The sequence below is a fragment of the Melospiza georgiana genome, chromosome 3, assembly GCF_028018845.1.
Source record: "Melospiza georgiana isolate bMelGeo1 chromosome 3, bMelGeo1.pri, whole genome shotgun sequence".
In the NCBI taxonomy this organism is placed as follows: Eukaryota; Metazoa; Chordata; class Aves; order Passeriformes; family Passerellidae; genus Melospiza; species Melospiza georgiana.
In genome coordinates this window covers 21,871,581-21,892,182 of record NC_080432.1, presented here as the reverse complement: position 1 = coordinate 21,892,182, position 20,602 = coordinate 21,871,581, and the positions used below count along the sequence as shown (strand labels likewise).

Sequence of the window (20,602 nt, the reverse complement as noted above, 5' to 3'; positions counted from 1 at the left end):
AGTGTAAAGGGTATATAAATGTAAAATAGCATGAATAGTATTTAAATTACCATTATTGCTTTAACAAAGCTGTTACACCTCATAATTTTCTTTTTCTTTATAACAGGGCCTAACTCAGAGATGCTAAGACATTAAGACATATTGTACATGCACCTATATATTATGTAGTATAGTATCATATATTAAAAATTGACACCCAAATACTAAATCAATTGAGAGGATTTACCTAATATAAAAGATATTTCATTTTACAGTTTCTAGGAATGGGTGCAATTGAAAGTAGAAATGACTAATTTTCTGAAAACTATTATTTGCTCCTATAAAAATTATTTAAAGTGTTAGTTTGGTTTGAATTTTTCACAAATGGCAGATGAGAGATAAACGGCTGATAAAAGTAAACAGGATGCAGAATGACTGTAGCATTTTGAGTATTGACACTAAGGACAGAAGGTGTTACATAATAAAGCACAGTCACAAATGATGTTTTCTTTCTTATAATGAGTGAAATCTGATAGAAATGCTAAAGGCAAATTATTCAGCCATAAATGTCATGCAGCCACTCAGTGAAGATCTTAATTTGGCCTTGATAATATCTTATTCATATTTACCTTTTACATTTTAAACTTAGGTCTCTGGTCTCCAATTTTGACATGATAATCATATTTTCCCTTGATACATTTGCTCTTATTTCATTTATACACCTTCACGTCCTGCTCTAGGTACACAACATACATAATTTCTATGCCTAAGGAGCTGCAAGCAATGGTACATTTACTAACAAAATAATTAAAACAAGAGTCCTGCATGCATCTGCAAAGAAAACGTTCACATTCTTTCCATTTGCCAAAAACAATGGGCACTGAATATGAATCATATTTTACCCAGTGATTTATTTGTAGATGAGATTAAGGAAACTGCTGTTTTTCCAGGTTCCCTCTTCCTTGGTAAAACTACTCAGTCATTTTGTGGTCTTGGAGTAGGTTCTTCCCCCTTGCCCTTTTGTGTTCTCCCTGTCTAACTGGCATGGTGAATTGCTAAATATGTTGCAAAGCAGTACCCTTCGCATTCATGCAAAAACATAATCCTCTGTTTAATCCCCTTCCTTCCCGGCCACAATTTAAGGAATTCACAAATAAATCACTGATTTTATTTCAATGACATAGCAGAGGCAAATACAAAGTGGACTCTGGGTCTCCTCTACCCTACAAAACCAAGCCCAGGTCACCTTTGCACTTAATCCAGTTAAATTATTCCCAGCATCAATTTCCCTGCTCCCCAAATTAATTACCACCAGCTGCTTGTGATAGGCATGCACGTCCCCTCCCTCAGCTCCCACCGAGCGTGGTTCCAGCCACCCCCTGCCATCTGGGTGACACCTGGTACCCAGCACCCATCTCTCCTTTACCCAGAACAACCCGAAATCACGGGAAGATGCTCAGATAACACCCTCTTCCTCCTCTCACTCATCCTCGCAGAGAACAGAAGAGTGATGGCACCATGGTTGGCCACAGAGACACATGGAAGACATGGAGGAGAAGGTGGGGAAGAGGGAAGCTGGGGACTTGGTGGGAAGGGTGGGGAGGGAGGAAGATCCACTCATACAGATGAAACTTCATGCAGGCCTGGCCTCTGACCCGTCCCCTCCACGGAGCGATGGGGAGGGGGGCGATGGGGCGAGCTGAGATGGCCCCTTACCTTCACTGCAGTCCTTCCCTCGGAAGCCCGTTTGGGAGCAGTCGCAGACGGCCTGGTCGTTGAGCACCGAGCAGACGCCCCCGTTGAGGCAGACGTCGTCCCTGGCGCACAGCCGGCTCTGCTCATCATCCAGCCGCACCTCCTGGCTCTCCAGAGGCGACGCCTGCGTGTAGTTCACCCGCACGTCTGTTATCCAGCCCTTGAAGGGCTCCCGGTCCTTGACGGAGGAGAGCGTCAGCTTTAGCGTCGCCGACCGCAGCTCCGGCGGGAGCCCTCCTAGGAAGAGCCCGCTGAAGACAGTCATGTCCCGCCGTTTGGACTTCACCTCCACCCACTTGGCCTCCGCTCGGTCAATGATCAGCGTCGTGTTCTTGAAGTGGCGGCGGATGACAACGGCGTGCCAGCGGTTGTCGTTGACCGCCGTGTCCGAGAGCAGGGTGGCGGGCTCGGCGCAGAAGATGGAGAAGCTGAGCTGTAGCCGCCCTCCCTGGGTGAGGATGAGCTCCAGGAAGTCACAGAAACCCTCGTCGTCGAAGTAGAGCACCAGCCCGCTGGAGCTGCGCGTCTTCATGTTGAAGCTCATTTCGCTCTCGCAGCAGGCGTTCCACTTGGGGAAGCGGGTCCACTGGCCCTCCGCACCCGGGAACTCCAGCCCGCTGCCCAGCTCGGCCCAGCAGCCCAGCAGTAGGGCCAGCCAGAGCAGCAGGCAGCCCCCGCGCCGCACCAGCACCGCCCCCATCCTGCGCGGCCTGGGGCGGCTGAGCGGGGCGGCAGGGCTGGCGGGGGGCAGCACCGGGGCCCCGGCGGCAGACAGGGTAAAATCTTGCCGGGCGCCGGCCGCGCTGGAAGCTTTGGGCACGCTCACCCCCGCCCCGGGTGCGGGGGTCACTGTGGGAGACTCCCCGGGGCGGGGGGCCGCAGCTGCCCCACGGGATGGGGTTGGGCACAAGATGGTGCCAGGGGCCACCGGAGGGGACCCGCAGTCGGGGTAAGACGCCGTTGGATCTCTTCACTGGCCGGCCACGCTCTGCAAAAGGTGTCCAGGGGTGGGTGAGTCAGCAGAAATTTTCCCCAAAGCCAACATTACCAAACCGGGAAAAAACCCAAGATCAGTGGCAAAACTCTCCTCCAAGTGGATCCACCAGCTCGGCAAGGCTGTAGCAATATCCTGGCACATGCGCGCCTCTTTTTACATCCTCTCCACGAGCTGTAGTTTCCCAGGAAGCCAATTATGGATCCCAACGCTGCCTCCCTAGGATGGCTCCTCTTGTCATATCACAGCCTGTCTGCCATGGTGCTGGAGCAGCGTCAGCAGACGACAGGACTCATCGCTGGTGGTTGCTTGAGCTGCCTCAATCCCAACGGGGTTGAAACCCAGAAGCTGTCAAACAGCCGAGTGACCACTTGACATGCAAAGCCTGGCAGCTCCTCTTCTCTTTGCTTGAAAAAGGCCAAGGCTAAGATCCAGCGGGGTGGGTGATTTTCCTCTATTGTTTTTGTTTCTAATCTGCAAGGAATTGAAACAGAATAATAAGAAATGACAACTAATAACATGTTGAATCACAAAGTTGATCAATAGTGAACGTTTGTGATTATTTTTTCATTTTGACTGGTGTTGGGCATTAGGAAAATGCTGCTGTAATTTTCGAGTTACTGAGAAATTGAAATAGGTTGCAGTGCTAAACACAAATCTCAACATATATGTTTATACTAGATTACATTTTTATAGTATAATCTAAATGTAAACTACTTACCTTTCCAAAACTTTCAAATATTTCAGTAGTGCATTTTATTCTTGCAAGAACAATGTTAAACAGAAAAGGTGGTGTTTATTCTTCAGTGTATTTTATTTTAATTTATTTTTGAAAACACCATCACCTGTGAAGCTACAAGCTCCTAGTCATACAGATGATGCTACCAAGCCCAGTTCTGGTTGTTTCTAATACAGGTCAAAAAAATAAAGCTCCCAGCAGGAACTGAAAAGCTCCACCACGCATGGCACACCTACTGGTTTATTTTTCCTGGGGAGAGGAAGAATTGCAATAGTTTCTTAGATAGCTTTTTGAATTTTTTTAATGTTTTTGAAAACATTTTCTTTTTTCTGCTACCTGGTTTCCTCTGGGGCTGATATTTTTTGCTATGGCAGGGAAAATCCAATTCAAGCCAGCTCTGATGTTGACATTATTCACAATGCAGATCAGCTAATCCCAGGTGTTAGTCCTCTGAAATTGGTTGCAGTATTTTATGTATATTTACTCAGCTGCCCTTATTTAAGAGAACAAGGAGAGAACAGCTCCTCTGTTTTCAAAATTATATATATGCCACAGTTCACCCTTATCCTCTGAAGAGGTCTCTACATCCAAATCGTTTCAGCGGAGAGGCTGCTTTTCTGCCCCAGAGCTGCTGTATCTTTTCTGGAAGCTGTGTATTAGCAGATCTCTCCTGATGGAGGAGAGGATCTCCAACACCTCCCTCACTCAGCGCTTCCCCTTCCCCTCCCTTACATTTCTTTGCCAGCAGCACTTAGGCAGGCACAATAGCATGGCCAGAGCTGCTGCCAAGACCTCTTCTGGGCTGGGGTGTGTGTGTGTGTGTGTGTGTGTGCATGCGTGTGTGGGGAGAGGGGGCAGAGATGACCCTGCCAGGGAGAAATGTTTTAAAAACAGGCACACACCTCAGCTGCCTGCACCTGACACGTTCAGAGCTGCTAAGTCACCTCCTACTCTCTCTATATTTAATTTCGTTCCTCTAAATGTCAACACGATTATTTTTATTATTTGCCACACGTGAGATGGGCAAGAGCAGCAAAAGGGAGAGGAGGAGAAACCCCCCCAAACTTCGCGGGCAGATACCAGGTGTGCCCACCAGCATCAGGCAGGCCCCTAGGTTCCCCCCACGCCCTCCCTGCCCCTCGGCAGGAGCCACCCCTGGCAACGCCGCTACCATCCGGCCGAGGGGTTTTCCGGGAGCCCCCGCATCCCCGCTCCCCAAAGGGCCCTCCCGGGCGCGGCGGTGCCCGCGGGCTGGGGCGCCGCTGGCTTGCGGCACGGCAGAGCCGAGCGGCCGCTCCCGCTTCAGCACCCGGAACAGCTCCGCCCTGCGCGGCCCGACGGGGCGGCGGCGCCGCTGCCCGCGCCCGCCCCGACCGGAGCGGAGCGGAGCGGACCCGAGCGGCCCCGCCGGGGGCTGCGCTCCGAGGGGAGCCCGCGGGGAGCCCGGGGGGCCGCGCTGCGGGGCGGGCAGGGGATGTGCGGGCGGCCGCTGCGGCGGAGGGGAAGGAGGCGGTGATGGAGCGGGTTTGGGGCGGGTAGGGGTGCGGGGAGCCGGGTGCTGGCTGGCGGTGTGAGACACGGCGTGCGGGGACAATGACACGGAGGGAGGGGGCTGTGTGCGAGGGGTGATGAGTGGGGGAAAGGGGAGGTTGCAGGAGATGGGGTGCCTGTGCGTGTGTGTGTGTGTGTGTGTGTGTTCACGGGGGTTACCGGGCTGGCCCCGGGGGAAGGGGCGGTGGGGAGGGAATGCGGGAGGCGCGGCGGGGAGGGAGGGAGCGCAAGGTGCGCGGGGCGGGCGCCGCGGCTGCGGGAGGAGCGCGGCGAAGGAAGGAAGGGAAGGGTTTGCGCCTCCGTGCGAGGGGCGCGGGAGCGGGAGGGCGCCGGGAGCCCGTGGTGTCTGTCAGGGGTGGGGAGAGGCAGGCAAGGACGCGGTGCGAGTGTGAGTGTGTGCGAGCGTGTGTGCGCGGCCGCCGTGCGTGCCAGAGCGATCCCTACAGGTGTCCGCGGAGAGAGCCGTGCGGGGATCCCACCTCGAGAGCATCCCTATCCCTGTATCCCTGTATCCCTGTATCCCTGTATCCCTGCCCGCTGCCTGCCGCTGGCTGCAGCGCCTGCCTGCCCCCTCACTCACTCACACACACACACACACACACAGCAGCAGCAGTGGCGAGAGGGGGAAAGAAAAAAGAAGGAAAAAAAAAAGAGGGAAATTAAAAAAAAAAAAAAAAAAAAAAAAAAAAAGGAAATACAAAAAGACAGAGAGGTGGAAAGACCGTAAAAGAAAGGAGAAAGACCCAAGGAAAAAATAGCCCAGCAAACAATTGCTTATTTATTACTGCCGGTGTAATTCACACATTGCCAATAAACAGCAGTCTTGTCTAGTCATTTCCAAAGCAGAGGGACACTTTCATTGTCGGAAGAGGGCAATTTATTGATATCTATCTATCTATCTATCTATCTATCTGAAATGGCTCTTAAGCACCAGGCATCCCTCCCAGCAATGTATCCATGAACACGCACGTATGTAGCGAGAAATAGGCACAAACCGATATAAATGTAGCTATTGCATTCAGAGCCTCGCCAGTGAATTCGCGTGCTTCCCCCACCCCTTTACAACCATTTTTTATTCTTCAAAAATCATGATTTAGTCACAGGTGCCCCGATTGAGCCTTTTCAAATTAGAAAAAGAGAGAGAGAGAGACACCCATAGGTCAATAAATCCTTAATAAATGCCAGGTCGGTTGGCATGCACAATCCTTGGCAGAATCCTTATTGTATGAAATACAGTGCATTGTCTCTGGGTGCGGGGAAGACCAGAGTTCACAAATTACCGGATGAAATAAAAGGATCTGAAAAACAACCTTGCTGCAGCCAAAGGGAGAAGCGCTCTAATTCAAAAGCAGACTTAACAGCATCATTAATCTTTTCCTTTCATTTCTACGTAATTTCTAGAATCAAATTCCTTCCAAAGCGGCTGGAATGATCGATTTTGCTCCCCTTCCAGTCTGCAGATGTCTTTATTTCAATATGCTTATGATATAATTTCTACCCCTTCAAAAATGCACACCATCAGCAGGAACCTAAACAGTTTCAAACACATACAGAAGAAGCCGAGTGCCCTCTTTCTTCTGACACACAATAGAAAATGTCCCAAATTATCAATGCACTTCCCGCACAAGCCCCTCGCCTCTTTCAGCCCGCCGCCGATAAATAACAACAATAAATATTGCGATATCCCACCGCTGCCCCGGCTTCGCGTTTCACCACGGCACCTCACGCCAGGGAGAACATGCAGCAGATTGATTTTATCGCTCAAGTCTCGCAGACCCCCTTCTTCCCCTCCTCCTCCCCCCCACCTCGGCAAGGGGCAATAAATCACCGCATCCAACCTTTAACTTACACCTCCGCTCCACCATCTCCTCTCCTCGCCATCCACCTCTCCACAACGCCGCACGCAAACCACCAGCCTCTCTCTCTCTCTCCGCCACCGCCACCACCGGCTCCTCCGCGGCGGAGCGGGGCTGCTCCTCGGCGGCGCCGCCTTACCTGCGCGGGGGCCGCGGGGCCGGGCCGGGCCGGGCGCGGCTGCCGGGGCTGCCTGTGCCGCTCGCCCACCGAGCGGAGCCGAGCGGAGCGGGCGCTGCTGCGGGTGCGCGGCGGCGGCGGCGGCAGCGGCGGGCGGGGGCGGCCGCCGGGAGCGGGGGGCGGCACCGCCGCGTGACGCCGCCGAGCCCGTCTGCCCGCCGGGGGCGGCACCGTGCGCGCTGCGGACCCCGCCCCGGCCCGGCCCGGCCCGCCCGGACCGGCACCGGCACCGACACCGACACCGACACTCACACGGATGGATGGAGGGACCGCGCGGGAGAAGCGCACGCTGCTGCCGGCGGATGGCTGGGGAGGGTCGGAGGGGTCGCATGGGCAGAGGGAGAGGCGCTGCAGCGCTGGTGCAACACGGCCCAGAGGGAGCTGGCGGCTTCCCGGGCAAAGCTCTTTGCGTGGGGTTTGAGGGGCTCTTTTCTAGGTGGTTTAGTTCGGAGAGGGTTGGTTGGTTGGTTTTTTTGTTAGTATTTTGGTAATACTACTACTACTAATTACCATCATCATCATCATCATCATCTTTATTACCATTATCGTTATCTTTTTTTACGCCCCGGAACCGAAGTTTGAGGGATTCTTTTCTAGATCGTTTCTTTTAGTTTGGAGAGGGTTGGTTGGTTGGTTGGTTGGTTTTTTTGTTAGTATTTTGGTAATACTACTACTACTAATTATCATCATCATCATCATTATCATCATCTTTATTACCATTATCGTTATCTTTTTTTACGCCCCGGAACCGAAGTTTGAGGGATTCTTTTCTAGATCGTTTCTTTTAGTTTGGAGAGGGTTGGTTGGTTGGTTGGTTTTTTTCTTAGTATTTTGGTAATACTACTACTATTAATTATCATCATCATCATCATCATCATCATCATCTTTATTACCATTATCGTTATATTTTTTTATGCCCCAGAACTGAAGTTTGAGGGATTCTTTTCTAGATGGTTTCTTTTAGTTTGGAGAGGGTTGGTTGGTTGGTTGGTTGGTTTTTTTGTTAGTATTTTGGTAATACTACTACTACTAATTATCATCATCATCATCATCATCATCATCTTTATTACCATTATCGTTATCTTTTTTTTACGCCCCGGAACCGAAGTTTGAGGGATTCTTTTCTAGATCGTTTCTTTTAGTTTGGAGAGGGTTGGTTGGTTGGTTGGTTTTTTTGTTAGTATTTTGGTAATACTACTACTACTAATTATCATCATCATCATCTTTATTATCATTATCGTTATCTTTTTTCACGCCCCAGAACGGAGGTTTGAGGGATTCTTTTCTACATGGCTTCTTTTAGTTTGGAGAGGGTTGGTTGGTTGGTTGGTCTTTTTGTTAGTGTTTTGGTGCTATTACTACTATTAATTATCATCATCGTCATCATCATCTTTATTATCATTGTTGTCATGTCATCTTCTTTTACGCCCCGGAACTGAGGTTTGCTGAATTCTGCACAGCCTGTGGAAAATGGAGGTATAATCTCATGACCAGAGCACACCCAAGGATCAGGTCTACCACAACCACAGGAGAAATGATTGGGAAAGCCATTTTCCAGTGTCAAACCTGCCTGACTCTGTGTTGTCTCCAAATGATGGTGAACTGTTAGAGAAAGTCCAGGCTTCTCAAGATTTTTGGGTTTAGTGGCATGGGAAGTGTTTGATTGTGCCAAACTTTTCTCTGTCTGTTGGCCTTCTAACTTAGTATCTATGGCTTACAGAAAAGTGAAAAATTGATTGTAAGGGATTTGCATGAAGCCTTATCCAAGGTCCTGGCAACTTTTGAACACACAGAGTGATGTTTGTCACACTGAGGGTCTGAAGAGCACTCCACTATGGGGCATGACACAATGTTTTGGGAATAATCTGTGCAATTTTATTTTTTTCATATCTGGGGTAGCAACATAGCAACTCAGTTTTGAGCTGAAACTTCAGAAATAAGCACAAATAGAAAGCCCATCTCTCATTTCAGTCCCAGTGGAGTTAGCTTTATAGTTTATTTTTTTCTTCATGAGATGGGTTTCCTCACAGATGACAAGTTTGATGAGGTAACCAAGCAACATGTTAAGTAATGAGAAGAAAAGCTTCCTAGATATGCAATGTATCTTCAGTGCTTAGAGCATAATCAGACATTCCTTTTGTTCAGCCAACTGATATCCACATCCAGCAGTTAATTTCAAACAGAGTGAGGATTTCTCTTGATAATTCTTGTAACTTGACCCCTTCAAGCAGAGCAAGGAGCAAATAACTCTTCTGCTATGAAAAGCAGATAAATTGTAGGCTGAAACATGATAAGTGATACACATTTTTTAAAGAAGCAAAGTTGTAACTTGATAATAGTATTTAGTGTACATATAATATAATATAATATAATATAATATAATATAATATAATATAATAAATATAATATAATATAATATAATAAATATAATATAATATAATATAATATAATATAATATAATATAATATAATATAATATAATATAATATATATAATACATATACATTATATATATATGTATATATATATTTTACAATTTTTATTGTAGCTTTATTTTAATAGGCTCACAGTAAGAACAAGGTGAAACTCATGCTCTTAGATGGGGAATGTCAAATCCCAAGGCCAATCCACCCTGAATGTGCTGGCACAGTGGAGGTCCTGGCACAGGTGGAGGATTCTTCTACCTTTAAAGTGAAGGACATCTCAGTTATTCCAGCAGTAGCCAGAGGATGCTCATGTTTCTCTAGAAAGAAGCCTGCCCCAGTGAAAGGAAGGATGGCAAGAGCCTATATAGAAATAAAAGAACAAGATGTTAAGTGAGCCAGGAAGATACAGGAAGATTTAAGGGAAATACAATTTCTTTAATTTAATGGTGCTTTTTTGTTGAGAAAAATATATTACTTTTGTCATTCTCAGCAATTGTTGCAGCATATGGTGTCATAGTTGATTCATTTTGAAGCAGCACAAAAAAAACCCAAAAAAAATCCAAAAAAAAACAAACCCAAGAAACAGTAAGGAAAAAAAATAAGAGAAAAAAAATATGTGATTTCCATACCATCTATGTAGGTTTTTCAGCTTGACAAATATATGATATATCTTGTAAGAAACACATGGCCTTACAGAAACCTGACTGTCTTCTGCATAAATTAACGTCCTGTGTTATACCAAAATATTTATAGATTTGGAAAAATAAAGAGATAAAAGCAGCAAGGATCTTCTTGAAAACAAACCAATCATATTTTCTGTCAGGGAGAACGCAGTACATTATCCAACTTGCAAGTTCGAGGCCTTTAGGAGGGATGTGTATTGTCGGAACAAAGTGCCTTTGAAGTACATATGTGAAATTGTCCAACGGTTGTAATTTTAAATAAGACATCTTTTGGCAAGCTGCAGTGAGTGCTGGAGCTGTCTCTGAGGCACGCACATGCAATTGCCATGGCTGTCAGAGCTAATAAGAAAGGAAGGAACCAGTCAAGGCACTGCAGAAGAAATAAGAATGATTCTGCTGAGAAATAAAACACACACAAAAAAAAACACCACCAACAACAAAGCCCCACAAAACTAGCAAAACCTACAATTAAAATCAAACTAAATGCACTTCCAGAGAACACTGGCTATCTGGGCAGGCATGAGAAGGGATGTGAAAAGGGAGAAAGTAATTTCTGAGACTGAAGACAGCAGGAGTTGTTTTAAAGACTTGGAAGAGAGAAAACCTGTTTCTTTGCTGAAGTGGTCCAGGGTAATGCTTGGGAATGGAGTGGTTGGATTTTGGGGGCACATCAAAGCTCTGTTCTGGTTATAATCATGCAACACATGCCTGACATATTTCCCTGCTTTGAAAGTATCATGAGTAAATTATCATCAGTAATCCATCTATACCAAATCAAGTCCTTGAGATCTTCAGACTCACCAGAAATTTGACCCTTTGCATGTGTGAATAAAAGTGTTTTTTTGGAGGACAGTCATTAATATTCTTTTGAACAATTCAGTAACATCTTCTGAACTTGGTCCAGAATGAGGAACAAATGGGACAAGGTAGATGTGCAGCAGAACTGAGGGAGATGTATGCAATTGTCTTTATCTGCATACAGGCAGTGAGATTTACAGAGATGTGGAGAAAAAATATATAATTTCTGCCTGTGAACTGCCATATTACTCAGATGTGAATAAATAAAGTATGGGCAAATCTAAATAAAAAGAAATTAGAAGATACCTGCCTTGGAAAAAGTCAGTGTGTTATGTAGGTCCTTGGCTGCTCAATTCAAACTAATTAAAGAAAATTTTGAAGCACTTTAAGAACTTGAAGTAAAAGAAAGAACCAAATCTGTATAGTTCAACAAAATTAATTGCAGCAAATAATGAAATACAGTACTGGAAGTATTTGACTGAGACATGTTTGAAATCAGAAAATGGAACAGAGAGGCATCTCTCTGGATTTGATAGTTTCTCTAGATAATGAGTTTTTGGAGATAGCTTATAGCTAACTTTGGAGGATTAAATTGTTAAAAACTTGCTCAATACCAATTCTGAATGGATAAATAATAAAGTACAGGAGCACACCTACAATGATTTAAAACATTTATTGACCTTATACTCAGTACTGGAATTTAATCATATTTCCCAGTCTTCTGCTATTGCAGAAGGTACCAGCTGTATTTAGTGATGTAATGTTCTAGTCATGAAGAGAAGATTGGAAATTTATGCAGTTAGAGGTGGCTTTGTGGGTACAAAAGTAGTTTTATCCAAGGAAAGCAAACATGGTAAGAAAATGCATAAACATATCTGAGGACCAGAAGATATTTGTGGACTCTCGGTCAAGAAAAAAATCTCAGCCAACTACAAATCATTTCAAGGCTTACACATTTCTCCCTGGAAATAACTACTTTCTTGTATTTACTGTAATAGTGACAACTTAACATGAAACATGTTTAAGAAAATTAATAGTAATCCTAATTTGATCCCTAAGAGGAAAACCTTGGGATGATTCAGAGATTATTTTGGATGCTCTTTTTTTTTCTTTCCTTGGCTTTGGTGTTTCATTGCAGGAAATTGCTTACAACACTGGAAAAACAGACCAGTTTAATAGTTCAAAGCATAAAAATGGTATTTAAATGTATATGAAACATGTATGAGACTGTGAGTTAAATTCCTATTACTGATTCAGAATTGAATATCCAACATGTAGGTTTGTTGTTTTTTTATTTTTATTAAATGAGAAACTTGATGAGTGTGAAGACATATTCCTATAACATAATGATCATAATTTGTAATGTGAAAAATACAGGAGCTACCAAGACCTCAAATATCCCTAAAGTGCAAATAAAAAGACATCATTAATGACAAAACCATATAGTTTGCTGGCTTTCAGAGCTGAAGGTGCAGTACTGTCACACACAAGGTTTGGCTGATGGGCAGAGCAGTACACATTGCCAGGAGAAATCTGGAATGGAATACCCCATGTTAGGTTTTCTGAGCTGCACAAAACCCCATTTATCAGCCAGCCCTCTTGATGAATCTTCAATAGCCTTCAGAGGGGATACGGTATGACACCCATAGCAATGGTTTCCTCACTGAGGCTCCATGGAGAAACTCAAAGTGATGCAAAATGTTCTTCTCAATATATTTGTTTGAATTTGACAGATGATATCTATTAGCTGGACAAAGCATGGTGAAACGGAATTGATAAATCAACTGGCTTCCAAAGCACATTTGGTTTGATATTAACTCATAACAAGAAGGTGATTGCAGAATTTTCTTTATAGAAGAGTTTGTAAGGATTGATGTGGACATCACTACTGTGATTTAAAAAAAATGTAAATTTCATAATAATAAATTTATTAATTTCAAAAGAAGCCCTCATGTTCATATCTCAAAAAGTGGTCATTTTCTCTGAATCTCTATTCACTAATCGGTGGCATAATATATATACAATATTAATGCAAGCAGCAGATACATCTCAAAGCCATCCTTGTAGATGTGCATTTAAGAATGATACATGTAAACACTGAAAACAATGCCTTTGACTGCAAAAAATGAAAGGAAATAATGAATTTAGAATACATATGTCTTCTTTAGTTCAAATGCTTACATTTTAATGCTTTGCAGCAGTTTTTAAGCAGGAAAGTACAGGCAATCTTAGATAAGAAGAAGAATTGAAGAAAGCAACAAACTGTTGCGTGCTGTCATTGAGCGAACAACAGTCACCAAAGGAACTTGGAAGCTCATTTCATCCCAGAACTGTCTGTAAAATCACTTCCTTGAAAGAAATGTGTAAGAAATCCCACCATAGGCAGACGTGGGATGAATATTTTGTAGCACTCCTCAATAGAGTTTATTTTAAACCCTAAAATATTTAGCTTCATATTTCTTTCAAAGTTCTTGACGTTTCACAGACTTTTTATAAACTTTGCTTATAAATTTTCCCATAATTCCTTTTAAAAATCCCACTAAATTCATACTCCTAAGTAATTGGCATCATTAATATGGAATTTATGTGAATGCCTTTTGTGTGTAATTTGTATAAATTTCCATGAAACCCATTCATCATCATCAGTCACCACGTTCCTCATTCTCTTTGCTGGGATCACAGAGCTGCTGGATACATCAGTGTGTTCATGACCCCCAAGAGTTAGGGGAGTTTCTGGGTAGTCTCTGTAGTGCGGGCTCCAAGTGAAAAACAAACTCCTTTCCAAACCCCCCAAAATTAGAAAAACAATGAATAGCAAGGCAGGCAGAACAGCGTGATGTTCTAGTGTCATTTATCAGCGTGCCTGAATCAGAGCTGTAGTATGCAAATGAGCAGAAGCAATCAAAGAAATTTCATTTCGCCACAGCTGCAGGGTTGGGTTTTAGCAGGGAACTTCCCTCGAAGGTGCTGAACCCCCTCAGCTCCCACTCTGCTAATGTGGGTGGAGGCTACTGGTAGAAACTAGTCCCATTTTGAATCAAGATCTTTGAGAACTTCCAGAAAATCTCTGATTATAATAATTTGTTTTATAATGTGTCACTCTACACTTATGAAAAATGAGTATACTTGCTGTAATTCAAGTATTCTACAAATACTTAGCTGTACTAAAAGTGTGCCAAGTACACTAAAAATATATTACTTTCCACAAGTATATAATTTCCTAGTAATCAGAAGATATACTCTGATTCAAAAATTGCTGTAATTGTTAATGTTGGCGAGAATTCCTAAGGCATCAAAGCAGAGGAATATTTGTGGTGTGAAGCTGCAGATAAGGTAGTTGAGATCATCAGTGTTTAAACCATAAATGATGCACCTGCTGGAGAGACTCACTGAGGGAATACTGCAGTGTGCCAGATTGATGGCATTTTTACACTTCAGGGCAGCTTTATTGTTGGGCTGCTGAGTTCAAAATAAAACCTTTCATTAGGGAAAGTGAGAGTTGCCCTTTCCAGGAATCATAGCATTAATTGCTATTAGCTTAAAAGCTTGATTCAGTTTATTTTTATTTAGTCCACACAATCTGTCCTGAGAGCCCTTAGTGTTGTCATTGTTTCTTAATAGTTCAGGAGTTTGTAATGTGTGGCAGAATTACTAGAGGAGGCAAGAATTAAAGGAAATTTTAAGGAGAGACAGATTGGAAGGCAGCAAAGAATGGTGGGGGGTGAAGGGTACTGTACATGAAGTGCTAATAAAGAAGCAACCAAAAATAAAAAAGCAAGAACTGATGTGGTAAATAAAGAGAGGAATGAACAAAAATAAGAAGCACCTAATGAAAAAAAACAAAATTTGAGCACTCAAGGTGTGTGGTGGAGACAGAAGCAATCCCTACACAAAACCAGAAAAAGCTGCGTTTAGTGGTGTTAGGATCATGCCAAGGTCAGAAATGCTGTTCTGACTGATCTGAGCTGCTGGGAGAACTCTCAGTGGCTCCTGTGCCTGCCTGACACACATGATCTGTGGCACAGCTGGATTTTTCAGGACTGATCCCATGGTGCTTCCAGGGCTAATTTAACTTTCCCTTGCTGTGAAGTAAAGTTCTTGTGGTCCTGTCAGAAGGGAAAACTCACTAAAGATTTTATAATAATTCTTACCTCCTGTTCAGCACCAAACCTACTCACTTTAAGATTCAAACAAACAAAACCCCCTCCAGAATCCAGGGCAGCCTATCCTTTCAACCCAGGAAACTACTTTCTCTACTGCAAATAAATTTACTCAAATTTTTTGTAGTATCTGGAAGGTTTGCGTCTCTTTCTAATCAATACTTCTCTGATGTCGGAACATGTATTCCACTTGTGTTTTTAAAACTGCCAAATTAATGTTTGCTTTGTGTAATCTTTCTGGTTTTAATTTTGTTTTAAATCTTTGCCTTCCTCTGATGTGTTCAAGATACAGTTACTTTTTTAATCTTGCTCTTTCTCATGGTTATCTCCAACCATTTTGTGACTGCAGCCTCTTCTGACTACTGCTTTTAATTCAGCTGTACATTGGTGCAAAAAAATACCATAGCTACCAAAGCAGTAGAAAAACCAGAGATTTTACAGAGACTTACACAGTGGCAGAATAAAAGGTCAAGATACTGCATATTTTTAACAACAGGCTCAAATTCTCTCTCAAGTATTTGAAAACTCTCATTTTGCAAGATGCACTGCAAGACAAATTTTTTATTCTGTAGCCAGGTAACCCTATATTGATCAACCCAGAATAATCTGAAGATGGTTTTAAGGATCCAAATTGAACAGTGATTACTATTTAACAGTTGATCCCTACTACTAATCCTTCATTTCCATGGATTCAGTGGGCTGTTTCAATAATGCATATTCATATTTTCCCAAAATTATTTTATATTGCATTCTTTATACATCCTCTCACCAACAAACTTCTCTGGCTGTAGTGACCACTGGAAAGACATCTTCATCTTCTACTGATTGTGTTTATCTCAAGTTATTTCAACACACAGAGAAAGATTTAACATGACAAATGATGAAAAGATGGAGTAATACAAATATTGCACCTTTATTTTTGAGATGTAGATACAGGCTGAATCATGGTCAGTTGTGGTTGGAGCAAACTGGAAGATATAAATTGCTCCCCAACCATCGTACAAAAGATAATATCTAACTTTAGTTCTTTATTTATCAGCTAAGCTCACAGAAATGTCTCCAAGTGGATGGATCATCAGTATTTGACAATTCCTAAGTATTACTGAAAGAGAAAAAGTAGTTCTGGCCCTGCAGACAGTGATATTTCCATGGGTATGTTGGTTATAGACAAGGGACCTGGACTGGAGTACCTCAAGGCTTTGATCCTATAATTTAGCAAATGCAAGACCCCAGCAGGGCTTCCCTTTGGTTCTGAGAGTTTATATTGATTCTTAGATATTCAATAGCTTAATGCTACAGGCAGAGAAACACACAGATTTTCCTGATGTTTGCAGGTTTCAGGATGTTAAAATTATGCAAATTGAGCACGGTTTGCCCAAAAAAGCAAATTAGCATTGTGCACCTGTAGCAAGCATAATATGTGTATCCCCATGAAAGTATGAACATTCAGCACATTTTTACCTCATTAGCACTCCAGGGGTAGCAGTGCCTTAATTCGTTGCTGTTGCAAGCTCTGTAGCTGTTACCCACAGACATTTTACAGTTGTCCATAAAACACATTCAGCAAAAACAAACATAAATTTTATGAAAAGTATTGAGAAGCCAGGGTAATGATCCTTTTACAGAGTGAATGAGTCTGCTCAGGTGTAAAACTTTTGGCATCCTGATTCTGGGAGGCATAAAAAGAAATGCCACTCCCAGAACTGGGTTGGCAGGCTCTTCAACACTTCAAATTTGGAAGCAGATCTCTTCTATCTGAGATGCAGAATCACAGAGCACTTGTTTGGACCACATGAGGCTGCCTTTGGAAAGGAAGACAGGGATGAAAGAGGCCTGGGAAGAGCACAATCCAAACCCCTCAGAAATGGACTTCACTGTGATATGGTGCAGAATGATGGAAGGGAATGTGAAATCCCACCTGTTTATGGGGTTCTCTTGGTTTATGATTTGTTGTTGGACAAAGTGTTGGACAAGTCTCCACAGAGAGTTAATTGCTGATATAATGAATAAAAACTATGGGGTTATCAAAATTTTTCTCATATGATTAAATCAAACAAGACTGGAAATGTATAGTAGAGGTGGCCTTTGAGTCATAGTAAAATCTCTGTATTGTATAAGTGCCTCTGCCCCAATCCTAGTTGCTCTAAATGGGCTGCAGCTGTGCTGTCCTTAACTGGGCAGCAGCTGTGGCTAATGAAGATAACTGGGATAAAAGGGGGTGGGCTGGCTGGTCAGGGAGAGCCTTGGATGAGCTCTCATGAAGAAGTGGGTGTTACACTGCTGTGAAGAGCTGCTTGTGAGTAAAACCACCCAGAAGGTATGGGACTCTAGAAATATGATAACAACAGAGCTGTTCCCTGTTAGACTTTTGAAAAGTCTTGTTTTGAAATATGTCTTTTAGTTGCCCTTTAAGTGTCTTATTAAATGAGTAATAATCCTTCAAGAAAGTTTAGTTTTTATTTCCTGTTAATCACTAAAAATATTCACTTTTTGTTGAGAATACTGTTTTTGTTCCCTGAGTTGTCCTTCTGTTCTTGTCTGGCTTTATTTTTGTTTCATTCATGTTTATTTTAAGAGTTTTACAATTTTAAATGAGTTATTTTATATGGTATTTCTTATACAATATGCTGTGCTGAACATTTCCCTCAATTCACAAGTGTCCATGCAGATGGGATAGGTACTTCTTAGTAAGATCAGAACTTTTCATTCTTTTGACTATACACAAATGTATTGTTAAAATACTTCAAAATTCATATATAGATACAAGATGTAAATGCGTTAAACGCATCAACTGAGTGTGGCATGAAGCTGCATCAATATTTTCCTCCTTTACTGTTGAAGGGTTAATTAGATGACCAACCTCAGAACAGTTATCAACACAAATCTGAAGGTGCCTTCTCAATCCACTATTCAAAAGAGCCATTAGTTTTTCAGGACATGAGCAGAGGCTTTAATGGAGTGCAATACTGGGAAATAACAGAATGCCAATATTATAACACTATATGCCCTCATCTAAGATGCTTGCTAAGTATTTGTCTCAAAGAATATTGTCACATTTCAGGATTGGTTTAGGACTAGGAGAGGAGAATCAAGGATGATGATGAGACACCACAAGATTTCTTATTAAAAACTAAGACCAAGACTTCCTTTATGAGGAAGGGGCATATAAACAAATACTTCAATACATGAGCAAAAAATCCACTTCTGCAAATTAGCCTCAAACTGCAGAATAGTAAAAAAATTGATAGATCAGAAGTTAGTGTTTTTTCTCTTGTATAATGGGAAAGATACTCTGTGAAACTGCAAAGAAGCTGATTCAAATCTGTGTTGGAAAATTCTCCTTCACACAGAATATTACTGAACGATGTAATGAACTATATGAGGCATACTTCTACAGGTTGCTGCTGAGGTCAAAGACTAAGGAAAATCCCACAAAGATTTGACTTTTTGAAATGTTCATGATGAACAAAATTGTTCACACATTTTTGAGGATTGGCAATTTTGAGATCCAGCATTTTATTCTTAGAAATTGATATTGGGATGCCACAGTTGTAGTATCAGATCCTTCTGTCTTTGATGCATCTCAACCTGACCATTGTGAGAGGCAGCCTGCCAAATTCAAAGAACCTTAATTCTCTTCCAGTAGGAAGCTCAGAAAGACCTTTCCCACACCAAACCAGATGTGAGAGTGTGTCTTCTCCTTCCTTCCATTCCAGTGTAGTTATGTTGCTGCACTGTTTTGTGCTAGAGGTACATCAGTTCTCCCATGCCAAAGCTAGCCAGCTGTGTGCCAGCTGTTAGCCTAGCACTGTGTGTGACCTAATGAGCCTTGCTGGGGACTTTTTTCCTTGATAAGTGTTCCAAGGGCTCTTAATCAGCAGCAGATTGTCTTCTGAGTGGTGTATGATATCATTCTCTGTGCTTCCTCCTCCTTGTGTGGCTGTGGTGCAGCCCTTCTGCAGACCTTTAGTGACCTGCTCAATGACCAAGTGTAGCCTACTTAAATTTACAAAGTAAATTTTGTGGATTTGAACATCTTGTATTTGTTAGTTTACTTGTCCAATCAGGTGTCTGCAAAGACATCATCACTTGCCATTTCCTTCAAGCCTATGGGATTTTTATCTCTCATTCTGATCGCATGAATATTTTTACAAAAATATTTGGTGTTACTGTTCAAGAGGTGCAAGATGTGAGCATCAATTAGACTTGTTTAGGAATGATGTTTTTAAAAGGATACATTCATAGTTGCAAATATTGCCTGTAGTATTCCTCCTGCTCAGCTCATAGCAGACAACTGATTTAGGGATTTGGGGAAAAGACTTCTGATGTGGCATGTTTTTTACTTACATAATTAGGAACAGGCAGCTACTGTTTGCATTAAGAGAGCTTAAAGATTATTAATACATCCATTCTCCCTTCTTTGCATTTGAAAGAATTTATCACTCATTAGTACATTGTCAAAGACAGGATTATGTCTTGGTCCTATGTGCACTCACAGGGAAACCCCTGCCAACTCTCTTAGTTGCTGCCAGGAAGTCAGTGAATAGAAATAATTTCGGTTTTTAGGAGCATAGAAAAATAACAAGGGTTTTCTTTAAAAGCAGAGTCCTTAAGCACAGGAGCTGAAGTTTTGATCCTGGGCAGGACAAGGCCTGTGCACATCTGTCAAGGCTGTGGTTGGGGAGTCTCACTGTCCCTCCAAAGAGAATAATGAATTTTTTCCATGCTCTCTTTACTGAGACCTCATAGAGTTTATGCTGCAAGTTGAGTAGTTAACATAAATAACTTTTACTGGAGTTTAGATGTTGAACCTCTGTTAGCACAGGATGTACTGACAGCATCCTCAAGAGTGTGAACCAAAGGTCCTGAAGCTGTTTCAGGGGCATTTCCATTGCTTTGCAGTAATCAGTGAACACTCGACAGATTTCCTTGAACAATTTTTCAGCACTGGGTTTCTTATGTGCACTTCCATTTTCCTCACAAAAATATTCTCAATACCTTGCCATCACTAAGCCATATAACAATTTAATAGTACAGCATCAGTAACAAGGTAAATCAGTCTAACAAATATTCCTTATGGCCTAAATTTACAACACAGGGTCCCTGTGGAATGTAAGTGAAGCTGTGTCAAGGAATTTCTCTTTCATCAATACTGAGATTTTCCCCCATTTACCTGATTTGCTCAAAGGCTGTGATACATAGTAAATCTCACATTATGTGATGGTTGTGGAGTGGCCACAACCTAAAAATGCCCATTTTTAGGGGAGGAAAATATTCTCCATTGGCATGTTTTGTTGAAATAGGTGAGAAAAAAAAGCCAGAATTAGTAGGAGGACTTGAGGACAATTACTTAGCATGATGCATAGGTTAATGGCAGTTACATGGTCACTTCCTTGCACATCACACTGAATTATTACCCTTTTTTTTTTTTTTGGTCTGGAAATGTAATTAGCCTGTGATGGATGGGAGGCTAAATCCAGCACT

The 20,602-nt window shown here is 42.7% G+C and overlaps 1 protein-coding gene across 29 annotated transcripts in view; it reads right to left on the bottom strand.

Moving 5' to 3' along the window:
- NRXN1 (neurexin 1) overlaps window positions 1-7,076 on the bottom strand; it is a 681,183-nt gene extending 674,107 nt beyond the window's left edge. For 28 of the 29 annotated variants that reach the window (XM_058019627.1, XM_058019629.1, XM_058019648.1 and 25 more), the window contains exons 1-2: window positions 7,014-7,076; window positions 1,696-3,202 (exon numbers count right to left, since the gene is read on the bottom strand). In XM_058019627.1, coding sequence (XP_057875610.1) covers window positions 1,696-2,434 — 739 coding nt within the window. In that variant the 5' untranslated portion in view covers window positions 2,435-3,202; window positions 7,014-7,076. Of the gene's footprint in view, window positions 1-1,695; window positions 3,203-6,867; window positions 6,890-7,013 lie in introns of those variants that run through there. The other variant, XM_058019628.1, reaches the window with a different exon arrangement.
- Window positions 7,077-20,602: the final 13,526 nt, after the last annotated feature.